Source organism: Apis cerana, linkage group LG6 (genome assembly GCF_029169275.1).
Source record: "Apis cerana isolate GH-2021 linkage group LG6, AcerK_1.0, whole genome shotgun sequence".
Classification (NCBI taxonomy): Eukaryota; Metazoa; Arthropoda; class Insecta; order Hymenoptera; family Apidae; genus Apis; species Apis cerana.
The window spans coordinates 15,416,331-15,429,438 of record NC_083857.1 but is presented as its reverse complement, the minus strand read 5'-3'; the positions used below and the strand labels follow the sequence as shown (position 1 = coordinate 15,429,438).

The 13,108-nt window shown below is 24.0% G+C and overlaps 1 protein-coding gene and 1 long non-coding RNA gene across 9 annotated transcripts in view; one reads left to right on the top strand and one right to left on the bottom strand.

The window, feature by feature from the left end:
• Positions 1–13,108, top strand: part of LOC107999647 (potassium channel subfamily T member 2) — a 190,869-nt gene that overhangs the window by 77,911 nt on the left and 99,850 nt on the right. For 5 of the 8 annotated variants that reach the window (XM_062076702.1, XM_062076703.1, XM_062076701.1 and 2 more), the window contains exon 3: positions 11,931–12,174. The exons of the other annotated variants lie outside the window; for them this stretch is intronic. In XM_062076702.1, the coding sequence (XP_061932686.1) occupies positions 11,931–12,174 (244 nt within the window). The remainder of the gene's footprint in view (positions 1–11,930; positions 12,175–13,108) is intronic. 8 annotated transcript variants of the gene reach the window in all.
• Positions 6,883–7,879, bottom strand: LOC107999659 (uncharacterized). The gene is made up of 3 exons (XR_003698082.2): positions 7,789–7,879; positions 7,056–7,137; positions 6,883–6,972 (listed from the first exon to the last, which is right to left on the bottom strand). It is a non-coding gene; the product is annotated as an uncharacterized LOC107999659 (long non-coding RNA).

Genomic DNA, 13,108 nt, shown 5'->3' with positions numbered 1-13,108 from the left:
AATGTTTATGCATTTGTAAAGAATATTCATTTATGAAAATGTGAAAAAATACGTAATAAATGCAGATTATGGATTAATATTATAATGGATGCATTATTTCATAAATAAGAATTTTTGATGAATTGTTAAAGATTATATGTTGTTTGTTGTGTGATAAATGGAGTGTGAATGTTGTATATAACGAGAAAAATATATGATAATATATATTATGATGAATGCTTTATTTTATGATTTATTATTTATAATAGTTTTAATGAATCATTGAGAATTATATTGCTAATTTATGATAAAATATATTATCTATATATGAGAAATAAAAATTTACGGAAAAGTATACAAAATATATGTATTGAAGCGATATATAAGATATAGAATCTTATAGACATTTATTTTAGGGTTTATTATTTTTAGAAATTTTGGTGAATCATTAAAAATTGTATACTTATATGTACTTGTATGTTACTTTTATGATAATTGAAGTGTAGATATTTGTTCATTTATAAAAAATACAAATTTATCAAAATTTGTAGAAAAATACACGATAAAAATAAATTATGGATATTCTATTTTATGATTTATAAGAATTTTTAATAAGTTGTTAAAAGTTATTATATATTATTGATTATATGATAATTGGAGTATAAAAATTTATACATTTATGAAGAATCTATTGAAGTATAGAAAAATATATATGGAAATAAGAAGAAATTTATTTGTAATATTTACGACTGTTCACAACAGTTCATTAATTAATTAAATCTTCTTTCTTAATTCACTAATTCACTTAAACGTTTTATTTTCGAATATATATGATTTGCAATTTATTTTAGTTTTGCATCAATTTACGTGATTTATTTAACGATGAAATCTTACGGAAAGAGGAAATATTCCATGATTCTGCGAAAAGAATATATCAATAAATTATTTATCCTGAATTGAAATTTAATCTTCACGTAATAAAGACACAATCTATTATGTTATTTGAATATAAAAGAATGTTTAATTTAAATCGTTAACGTTTGAATGTTAACTATATTTTATACTACGTTTTATTTATATTAGTCGAAATTCATAATTATTTCTTTTCTCCAATTTAATTCAATTTCATTGACTTTGTTAATAAATTTAATTGAAATTAATTGCATTAAAAAAAGAAAAAAATACATAAAAATATTCTATGATTTTATATTCATAGATATTTATTTTTTTCGTTCAACAAAATTTTTTTAATTAAAAAATTTGTTAATCCTATTAAAATTTAAACTAATGAGTTAATTACTGAAAAATTCATATTTAAAACATGTTGAAATTATTCGACTTAAATGTGTAATATTTCAAAGAAAACTTGTTTAAGTTTTATTCCATAAAATGACGTTCTATGCGCCAACTTAATATTTATGTATCAACGAGTCAACTTCTGAGAGATTTCTGTATATCCAGAAAGAGTAAAATATTTATTAAATATGAACAGCAACATAACCTAAGATAAAGTTAACTTTGATCTTCTTAAATTTATACGAAAAATTTTTTCTATGTTAAAAAAAAATTTGCAACAATGTTACTATTACAGTGCACATATAAACAATATACAACCATATATAATTATTTCTTTATTTTTATTTCAATTTTAAATTTAACTGTGTTAATTTATTAGGCAATTTTAAAAATATAAAAAATAATGTAGAAAATTTTTCAATTATTATTATATTTTTATTTAATATTTTTTATATAGTACAGCAATTCAATAAAATATTTATTGAATAAAACAGCTTATTAATATTAAATACAAAACAAGAATCAAATTGCTTAAATTGTCCCCATAATGAATTGAACTTAATAAAACAATTGATAATGCAGGAAGACATTGCTATCCTTTAAGAATATTAAATTATTATTATTCAATAAATAATAGATATAGATGAAGAATTTTTTTTTATAAAAATTATTTCTTTAATTTATTCTCCATAAAATAAATAATTTATATTTATCTTTATTATTCATATTCTCATTATTTCTTTCGATATTTCTAAAAGATTATCGATACTATAATGAGTATCGTGTATTTTTCGTAACAATACAGAAATGTTCCAGTAAGAGTTATCACCAGATTTAACGAGAACAAACTTGGTTAGAAATTGAACTTCAATAGTAGTGAAATGATATAGAGATCAGAAAATGTACAAAAGACTCTCTTGGCTATTGCATCCTATCTTCTCTAGAATTCTTTGGGGATCCGTTTATTCTATATGGAATAACCCGCAATGGATTTACAAGAGAAGTGTGTTCTGAAGAGACCATTACTTTCCAAAGCGCAAAGTGTATCAATTTTTTTTGCAACTTATTTTATTACAGAACTCTTTGGGGAATATCGGTTGCAGCTTGTTAGCAGGTTCTCATATGAGAAGAAGAGTAATGGTTTCAATATCCTATTACACTTTTTTTTTATCTTTTTTTTTATCAATCAAATTTTTTTTTTAATCATTTTTATTGAAATTGTCAGAAAAATTTAAAATCTTCTTTTGAGACTCTAAATAAATAATTTGATATAGAATTAATAAATAAATATTGATATAGAATTATATATTTAATGTTATTTAAATATAATAAAATTTGAAATATTTATTTCAAAATTTGAATTTAATTTTATGCAAAATGCTCAAAAAAATTTGCAATATATTATAATATTTATATCAATTAAAAAAATTTATTAAAAGTAATTTGAGCATTTATATAAAAAAAATATATAAAATAATATATATATATAAAACATACATTTTCTTTATATCACAATTAAAAATGTATTAGTTTAGTATTAATGCTAATATTAGCTATTTGATAATTTATTATTAGCTATAATAATAATGATCTCTAACTGGCCTAATATTGATTATTTACATAGTAATATTAGCTATCTAGTGATTATAATAATAATTAATGACCTCTAAGATACTTGCAATCTATCACAGAGGTTCAAACATAAAATTTCCTAATTTTGAAATTAAATGCCATTAATCCAATAATTGTGTTATAATTTGTACAATAAGAAAAGGTACAAGATTTAACTAGAAAATTTAATTTAATTTATATATAAATAAAAATATATATTATTTTATATATACTTGATATTTAAAAACATTTCCTACTAAAAATATTAGCTAATAACAGTTAACGATTTCTAGGATATCTAAAAGAAGAACCTTAATTCTACAATTAATAATATAAAATGTAATACGTAAAAATTTCAAATTATTCATTACCAATTAACACATTCATCAACAATTAACCACTCAATAATTCATAAAACTACAAAAAAATAAGGACATTCACATTCAATATAAGAATCAATCTCTTCTTCTACAAGTACAAATCTAATATCGGCCAGTATCTCGAGTGCAGATTTATACGATGCTTGAAGTCCTCGAATCATTCGAAATATCGTCAAACTTACTTTTCACCAGAAATCGTTTGGAGTGGTATTCAAGTATCGTGTCCAACTTATTGCATCTCGAATCGGCTCGTATTGAATAAAATATAGCTCAAGAATATTGCTATAATATACTCGAATCGAGTCTTCGAAATATCTCGTCTAAGATGATTTAATTAAAAATTGCATAATGCGAGAATGAGTTGCTGATTGTCATCAGCCATCTTGGCTCATGAAAGGTTTGCCATGTGGCGCCATCACGTCGACCATGTTGCTCAACTTCACGTGCTCTCATCAGAAATATACTTTTGTCGCGAGAAACTGTGAAAGAAATTTTGACATATGTGTAAATGTGTATTTATGGATCATGGATGTGGTATCTATGGATCATATGATGCGGTGAAATCTTTACAAGATGTCTGTGTAACGTTTCTTTGAACGTAATAGGGTTTTAAGTAGGATCATCTGGAGATTTTGTATTTGATCCTTAAAGGAGATGAAATATCGATTGTCAAGATTCGATTCTCGAGGTTTTGATAATTGTAGCAGTCTAGGAAAAGTTATAGCTAAATTGGAAATTTTGATTTTCATCATTTTATAAACATGAAATATTCTGTGATATAATATCGTTCGTGCATCTCTATGGACGAAATATTCCGAGATATAATAATTTATACAGTGCTACGGAAATATGCTGTGATATATTTGATATATTTTTCGTATAACATCACAAACGAGATATTTTGTTCGCGCAACACCATAGACGAGATATTCCGTTCATGCAACGCTATAGAAGACGACATATTCCGCTATATAATATAATTCTGTTGTGCTCTATGAATAAAATATTCTTCGTACAATATTCTTCGTATAGCACTATCAATGAAATATTTCATAATGCAATATTTTTCGTGCGACTCTATGGACGAAATATTTCGCGGTGTAATATTCTTCGTGCAATTCTATGGACGAGATATTCCGTAGTGCAATATTCTTCGTACGACTCTATGAACGATATATTTCGCAATACAATGTTCTTCATACAGCTCCATCGACAAAATATTCCATAATGCAATATTCTTCGTGCGACTTTATAGACGAAATATTCCGCAGTGCAATATCGTGTAACTCTATGTATCAGATATTCTATGATGCAATATTTTTCGCATCAAAAATGAAATATTCCGTTCGTGCGATATCATAGACGAGATATTCCGTTCATGTCACACCATAGACGAAATATTCCGTTCATGTCGCACTATAGATGAAATATTTTCTTTGTGCTATAACACTATAAACGAAATATTTTATGATGCAATATAGTTTATATGATGCCATAGACGAAATATTTTGCAGCAAAATATATTTCGTACGATGTCATGATCGAGATAGTTTGTGAGTTTGTTTATTAGATTATATTTTTTGATATAGAGTAAATATCTATCATAGAAAATTATCGAAAATTTTATTTTCAAATGATATTAGTTTCTTTTTCGATTGAATATTTCAAATTCATGAGATATATCGTTCATAGTATCATATAAATTATATCATAGAATTAATTTAAGTAATTAATTTAATTAAAATTAAATTCATAATTAATGATTAGTAGATAAACACGTTTTATTTTTCCATAAATTTCATTTTATGAATTTTTTCAAAAATTTAAAAAATCTTGTTGAAATTTCAATAAGAAGACGAGTGTTCAAATTTTCTTCCACGGTTATTTCGGTTACCCGCAAATTTACTCGATGAAATTTACTTTACACCAAAGAGAACACATTTTATTTTAAATTGCAAATTATCATTTTCTTGGAATACAAGCGAGCCAACTGAATATTTCTCGAGATATCTGTTTGGATCATGAATTGTAATGTCGACGAATGTATTATAAACAAATACAAGCAGCTGTTTGAGATACTGTTTCTCAGATCAAAAAGCAGTATTCAAGTATGGAAGTTTATAAATATTGGTGGCCGTTATTTACCTCTGTTTCTTTGACTTGGCTAGATGCCAGTTATATATTTACATCTGAAATTAAAGAAATTTTCGATAATCAACCTTCTTCTTTTTTCATCTTGAATGCATCTTTCTACTTTTTAAAAAGGAAAGAAAATTTTTAAAAATTAAAAATTTGAATTAATAATATATTGCATATAAATGGCAAAAAATTGACAATTTGTTTTTCATCGAATTTGAAGAAAACATTTTTATGTTTGAATGTTTGTCTTAAAGCTTCTCGTGCAGATTAATCGAATCATTTATAGATGATTGCAGATGCTTAGTAGAACAAGTCAAGCAATATGAAATCTTTTTGCCAATTATTTTACTTGATTAAATCTATTTATTTTATTTCATTCAAAATATTTCTTCATGCTTTAACTAAAATTGAAATTTACCAAAATTATATTTTCATAAAATAACAGTAAAGTAGTATTGGAAAATATAAGAATAAATTAGCATAAAAATGAATAAACATATATAAATATAATTTCTTTTCTGTGGAGTTAAGTATGTTCTCTGACTGTCATTATTTTTGTATCTCATAAAATTTGAAGAGAAAATATTATTAAATTTTAATCATGTTCTAAATGTTTTAATATAAATTGCTATTGTAAGTTATTACTATTATTACTTGAGAAAGATTATTCTTTTCAAAACGAATATTACAATAGTATGGAATACAATATAAGGGATTAAGGCTAATTTTCAAAATGGAATACGTAATTTCCTTTTTTATTAGGATTCTCTATTTTTCTTTTTTCAATATTATTAAATAAATTATAAAAACTTTATAATTCTTGTAAACGAGATCGCATTATTCTACACAAGATTATTGTACATTTTAAAAGGATTAACCGCAAAAGAAAATCGAAATATTGCAACTTCCATTTTTATTCATCACTGATTCAAACAATTTAATAAAATAACTCATTTTTATGACTATAAATTATTCGTTATAAAAAAATGAAAATATTGTTTTTCATTTTTTGTTTTTTTTACTAGAATTTAGACAACTTTAAATTCAAATAATTTAATTTTTACTTATTATTCGAATCCTATCAGCACGATTCAAGATGGTGGTTCTAAAACAAATTCAAAAAAAACTTCATGATAAAAGATATATATTAATATCGAATGAATTAAATACTGAATTAAATTATATATTAAAATTAATAATAGAATTATATGAATTATAAACTGAAATATTACCTTGTTTACTGTTTCAATTTAAATTATTTCTTGAATTATTTAACTGTGTTATAGATAACGTGCCAAACAATGCATGAACTTGAACAAAAATATGTATTATTTAAGAAGCAAACAAGTGAAGGATGTAAAAATAAAAGAATTTAGACATGTATTGGATTTAAAACAAAAGAATGAGAACGGGCATCGTTTAGTCTTGTTCTTTTGGGAAAAAGTCATTCTTTTTTTTGTGGAACAATGAGATCAGAATATTTTTCTTTTGAATGTATCTTAAATATCACCTTGCAAATGCAGATGTAACGATCCTTTTTTTTTATTTTTCAAGATTTTTAAATTACCTGTGATTATCAAGTCCAATCTGGAGTTAATATTTTAAAAATGAAAGTAAAGTTTTAATCTTGTCGAAATTTTTATTTTCTACCTTATGTTGTTGAGATTCCGCTTTATTTGCTCTTGCAAAATTTAAGAGAAGCAAGTCTTCTACTTCAAAGAATAAGAATTCGCTGAAGATTAAAAATTTAAAGTAAATATAACAACAAAAAATTTTCCTTTGTAAAATTTTATTCATTAATGGATATCTAAATAAAATATTTTGTTGAGAGATTTTATATGCTTTCTATGAAAACTAGGAAAATTTGAAATCATTAACTTATTTCAAAAATTCACGAACTTAATTTAAAATTAGATTAGAATTTTTTTGAATCTCATTGAATTGTTTCATTAGAAATCCATCAATGCAAATGAAATTTTTACTAATATCTGTATCAAAAATTCAGGTACTTAAAGTAAGGTTAAAATTTCTTAATTTCAAAAAATTTTTTTACAAAGAATTTATGAAATTATTAATATCTGTTATTAATACTCTTATAATAGTCTTATAATATCTCTTATTAATACTTGCATTACTAATATTTAATAACAAAATTTTTGTAAAATTTACACATACTTTCTACAAAATAATAAAACAGTTTTAGAATCATATAATATAATAGATATAATAAAATTCTAATATAATATCTAATATCTAATATAATAGATTAAAATTTCCTAACCTCAAAGAATTCTTTCACGAAAAATTTATTTATGCAAATTATTACTAATAAAATTACTATTATATTAAAAATTCACTTAATCGAAAGTTAGAATTTTCTAACCTTAAAAAATCCTTTCACAAGAAATCCATATACGAGAAATGCAAATGCGAATACTTATATCAATTTTCAATTAATAAAAAGTTAACAGAAGATTCTACACAGATATAATATAGAACAATGATTTCAAATTTTTGATCTTATATGATATGAACGATATATGGTTGCAGTAGCTTTACGATATATCTAGCAATCGATCTATCATGCTCAACTTTTATTATCGAGACGATGGACACAAATGAAGGAAACTTTCTAGAGATGTAGGAGGGGATGCTCAATTTATGGCGGTGCACGCGGTGTAATATAAAGGCGCACGAGATATCAAAGAAAATAAAGGACGAAAGCTGCGTAAGGGATACTTTTAGGGATCTTTCTTTCGAATGGATCTCGTTTTTACTCTTATCATTGTTAGCGAAATCTTTCTTTGTCACGCAACTCATTACTTAAAAGCTGAATCGCTGTTTTTCAATGGAGAGGTTATAAAGAGATGCATAAAGTCAAGTAGGTACTTTACATTGGAGAAAATTTATCGATCGAGGTTTGAACAGTTTTATGGACGAATTGGTTTCTGAACATTAACCTCTTACCTTACAATTTAATCGAAAAATGTTTTTTAAAATTAAAATTCGTTTAAAATTTTTTCATCAATCAAAAATAAAAGTAAAATTCTAAAAAAATAAAAATATTCAAAATTATCAATAGAATACAGTGATAAATAATTTTCAGAATTGTATAACATTTTTTAATGTCATTACAAACGTGTGACTTCATTATATAGTAAGTTAATCTTTATCATCAAAAATTTTTATAAAATAAAAAACAATTTTCATATCTTGTACTTTTTTTATAATTATAATATAGTTTATGTATAATTTCTTTTTAATATCTTAGTTAAATAGATCATAAAAGTTTCAGATTAATTTTTTTATATAAAAGAACAAATTTTAACTTTTTTTTGGACTTTTATTTGTTGACTTTATTCCTTATTTATTATTTTATTTATTATACTTGTTACTTTATTCCTTAGTTTGTTTAATTTATTTTAAGTAAACTTTAGAATTTATCAATCTTTTCATATCTTTCTAACTTTAAGATATTAAATTTATCTATTAAATCACATAGAAAATATGAAATCAAATAAAAATATAAAAACAAAAATTTCTTTTTTGTAATTTTCTTATATAAAATTTTTTTCAAAACAAAATTACATAGAATTATATTTAATCACAAAAAATTAACAAATAAAAAGAAAAGGAATAGAAGAGAGACAAATACTTGTCAACGTGTCAAAAAAAACATAATGACGATTTCTCGAAAGATAAATGTCATCTCATTTCGGGACTAATTTGAAAGGATATCGATTGAGCAGAGTGGAAGAAGAGGAAAAAAGTCTTGAAGCTCTAGGGGAAACTTTAACTATGTGCTTGAAGAGCTTTGCGGAAAGATTCTCGAACATTAAATTGATCCAATCGTAGCGAGTAAATATTATTATAATATTAATATAGTAAAACAAATATTTCCACATGACAATGTTGTATATCGTTTTTGATTTCGTGTATCACAATTGCAAATAATATATATCAAGTCTCATTTTATTAAACAAAATGACAAAACAAAGAAAGAATTATTATATTATTATTACGTTGAAAGTTTAATCAGAATAATCCAAACATTCAGAAAATATCAATAAATTAAAATTCTTGCATTTGTAACAAAAACAAAAAGAAATACATAACCTAACCTATATAAAAATATATAAAATTAAAACATACACTGTTATATTATTATAATAATAGAAAAATGAATCAATAATAAAATAAATGAATCTTGTATATAATATACTGATCTATTCATTACAATTTATAATGTGAAAAACTCAAATATATCTCGACAATAAGAGGAGATAAAAGAAAGAAAATTCATTAATTTAATCCTCAGATAGCCTGATTACAGCGCTTTCTTCTGTTAATTTGTTAAAATTATTCTTTTCATTTATAGAATATATATATATTGTTGAATTGAATAATATTACTATGTGCAGAATGGTGATTGATCTCACGTGTTTAATTATTATATTTTTGTTACACTAACTTTAACATAATTAATTATAAATATTAAGCATTATACATGTATTATGTATCATATATGCAATATTATGTATTATATATGCGCAAAAGAGAAACATCGTTAAGGATTTTATTAAAAGAAAGAAAAATAAAATAAAAAAAAGAAAAAAAAGAAGGAAGGAAAGCATATGTATAATATTAAATAATATTAAAAAATATACAATATATAAAAAATTTATGATATAAATTTCATAGAAATAAAATGAAAAAAAAAAAAAAAAATCTTAAAGGTATGTTTTTCAAAATAAAGAAGTTAATTTGTCTCCATTTCTCCGTAAATCTTTGTACACTTTCTGAAATTTATTCTTCGTGTTTATTTCGCACTCTTGACCAGTTTGTTTTACGAAGACAATGTAATCTGACCACATTGAACGTTCTCAATTCTGAAACAAATTGTCTGTGTTTCTAATTAGAGATTTAAGGCTTTCACAGCACGGCATCATTCATCAATTGATCAGATGACCAATAAAAAAATACCTGATTGGTGAGCATTCAATGGAAACACGAACAAGTAGATTGAATGGATCATATTAAAGGCACACTATTATTAAGGCATCTTTTGATCTCTGATGAAGTAAGCTACAATTCTTGTTCTCAAAACTTTTGAAATTTGAAGAAAACTTGAAGAAATTTTTGAAAATAAATTTCTTAAAATATTAAAATTGAAATTTTAATTAGAATATTAATTAAAATTGAAATTGAATATTGAAATTTTTAGAATATTAAAAACTTTCGTAATAAAAATTTTTTAAACTGAAACAAAACTTTTTATTTCGAATGTTCCAGAAGAACACTCTTTATACGTAAAATTCTGAATGTGTTTAATTAAAATTTATCACGACACGAAACAAAAGTGCAATTATCATATCTTTAAATTCAATTTTTGGTGAGCCGTGGTATCGTACATTGAATGCATGACACAGCATGTTTCCTGGAGAATGTTATATATTATTTACAGTAAGTTTTCGAAATTCAACGACACGAGGACGGATTGAAATGTCAAGTTCTCCTATTACATGGCAAAATTTGTGCGTATATATGCCACGTATTTTCTTAATTAGCATGTTAATATTTTTTCACGCACGAGCCGCTTATCTGTTTAAAGGCTAATTATTTATCGCCAGTCGTTTATCATCTATTTTACAATTTTTTTCTTCGTATTTTATCGCTCGTTATCGCGTGCCACAATTTTCTTCGTTATATCCGCTGCATGATCGATGCGAACGAATCTTTTCCAGGAAAAATTATGTGGAATTATATTTTCTTTTTTTTTTTTTTTTTTTTTTACATTCTTAAAAAAGATATTTTAGATATGATTTTTGAATAATTTGTTATTTTTATATCTTGATTTCGTAATAAAATGTTTTTTTGGAAATAATATAAGATATAGTTTTAGAATAATAGAATAATTGATGATTTTGAAATAACATTAAATTATTAAATTAAATAAATTATTAAAGATATTATTATAATTCTACAATTTCAAAAAAAATATTCAAATAACAAAGATCATATTACAAAATAATAAATATTTTTTATTTTTTTTTAATAATTTCTTCAAACAATTAATTAGCCAAATTATACAATTATTTAAATTATTTTTCAGTTTTCAGTTTCGAGAGAATTACATTAAATGGCAAAAAGTTACAACGATACAAAAATGATCAAAAATTTATATCATATCCTTCAAAGTAACTTTTACATCAGAATTCTTCCAAATCTAATTTTCATTTGAAAAAGTAGTAAAAATTGTCATCTAAAAAAAGAAGGAATTTTCAAATCAAATATTTAAAAAACTTTTTTTTCCAAAATCTAACTTTTTCGCTTCAAATGTTCGAAATAAAAATTCATTCGCAGTACAAAAATTTGAATTTACCATGTTTGAACAGAAAAAAAAAAAAAAGAAAAAGAAAATATTCGTTCGCACGAAAAAAAAAAAGAAAAATAGTGGATGCACGTTTCTTCCCCCCTCCCTCGAATCAGCTCTCTGACCGTGTGTACTCGTCCTCTCCGGAACAGAGATGTCAATGTACTTCTTCCGGTTGCACAACCTGCGCCGTCAGGCGGAGGAGGTACGGAAAAAGCGGCAGAAAGGAAAACCGAGCCAAAGCGGACAACGTGGGACCAATACGGACCAATCTCAACCAACAGCCGGATCCATGCACTGTTGCAACAAGGTGCACAGGGGCCCGAGCAGGCTCTTTGAGCGTGCTCCGTTGCAGCCCAGCGATTCCCTCGATGAAATCGCTTTTCAGATTCCAAGGTAACGTTCCTCAAATCGTATCTTGATTCTGTGGATTGTCGTTTTCATTATTTTTAGCAGGATCTGTTCTAAGGCGATAGTGAAAAATTATTGATATGTATCACAGTGAAAAATATATCAAGGAATATTTTTGAAATTTTCAAAGTTGGGCTTGAAATTAGGGAGAACTTATTGTGTGAAAATAAATATATATCAGATGAAAATATTTTTAGTTTAGAAATAGTTTTGAGCTTTTCAAAACTATAGCCTTGAAATATATGTTAAATAGAGATATTAATTATAAATATGTATGTATCATGTAAAAATATTTTTGATTATAATTTTTCTCAAAGTTAATCTTAAAATATATATTAATGGAAAGTACATATTAATGAAGTGGAAATATCAGTCATAACAGAAAAAATGATTAAAAATTATTATCAAAAATTATCAAAAAAAAATTGCTTAAAATATTTTACAATAATTATATTTAAATCAATTTTTTCTTTAATTTACATATTATATTATTAATAAAAGTGAAAAAACAAACTTACTTAATCCTTTGCAAATATATTTATATTTCTCATCCTCTAATATGAATAGATTGGAACTTTTTTTATGTTCTTTTATATTCTTTTTCATATTATAAAAATTTCTTTATAATTTTTATCTTTATTTATGCAAAACCTATTAGTAATGTATGATCTATACATGTATGTAATGTATGTTGTCTACCTATCTTCCATTCATTTAAGGATGAAAAATATGAATAATTTACTTAATAAAAGTTAAAAGTTAATTATCTACAAATTTCCTGAATCATATTAGAGAAAAGATTAATTGATGTATAAATTTTTGTTAATAACTTTTATATTTCCTAATTTTTCCTTATTCAAATCTTCTAATTTAAATCTAATATTCCAATAGCAAACAAAAATTCAAAAATTTCTAACAT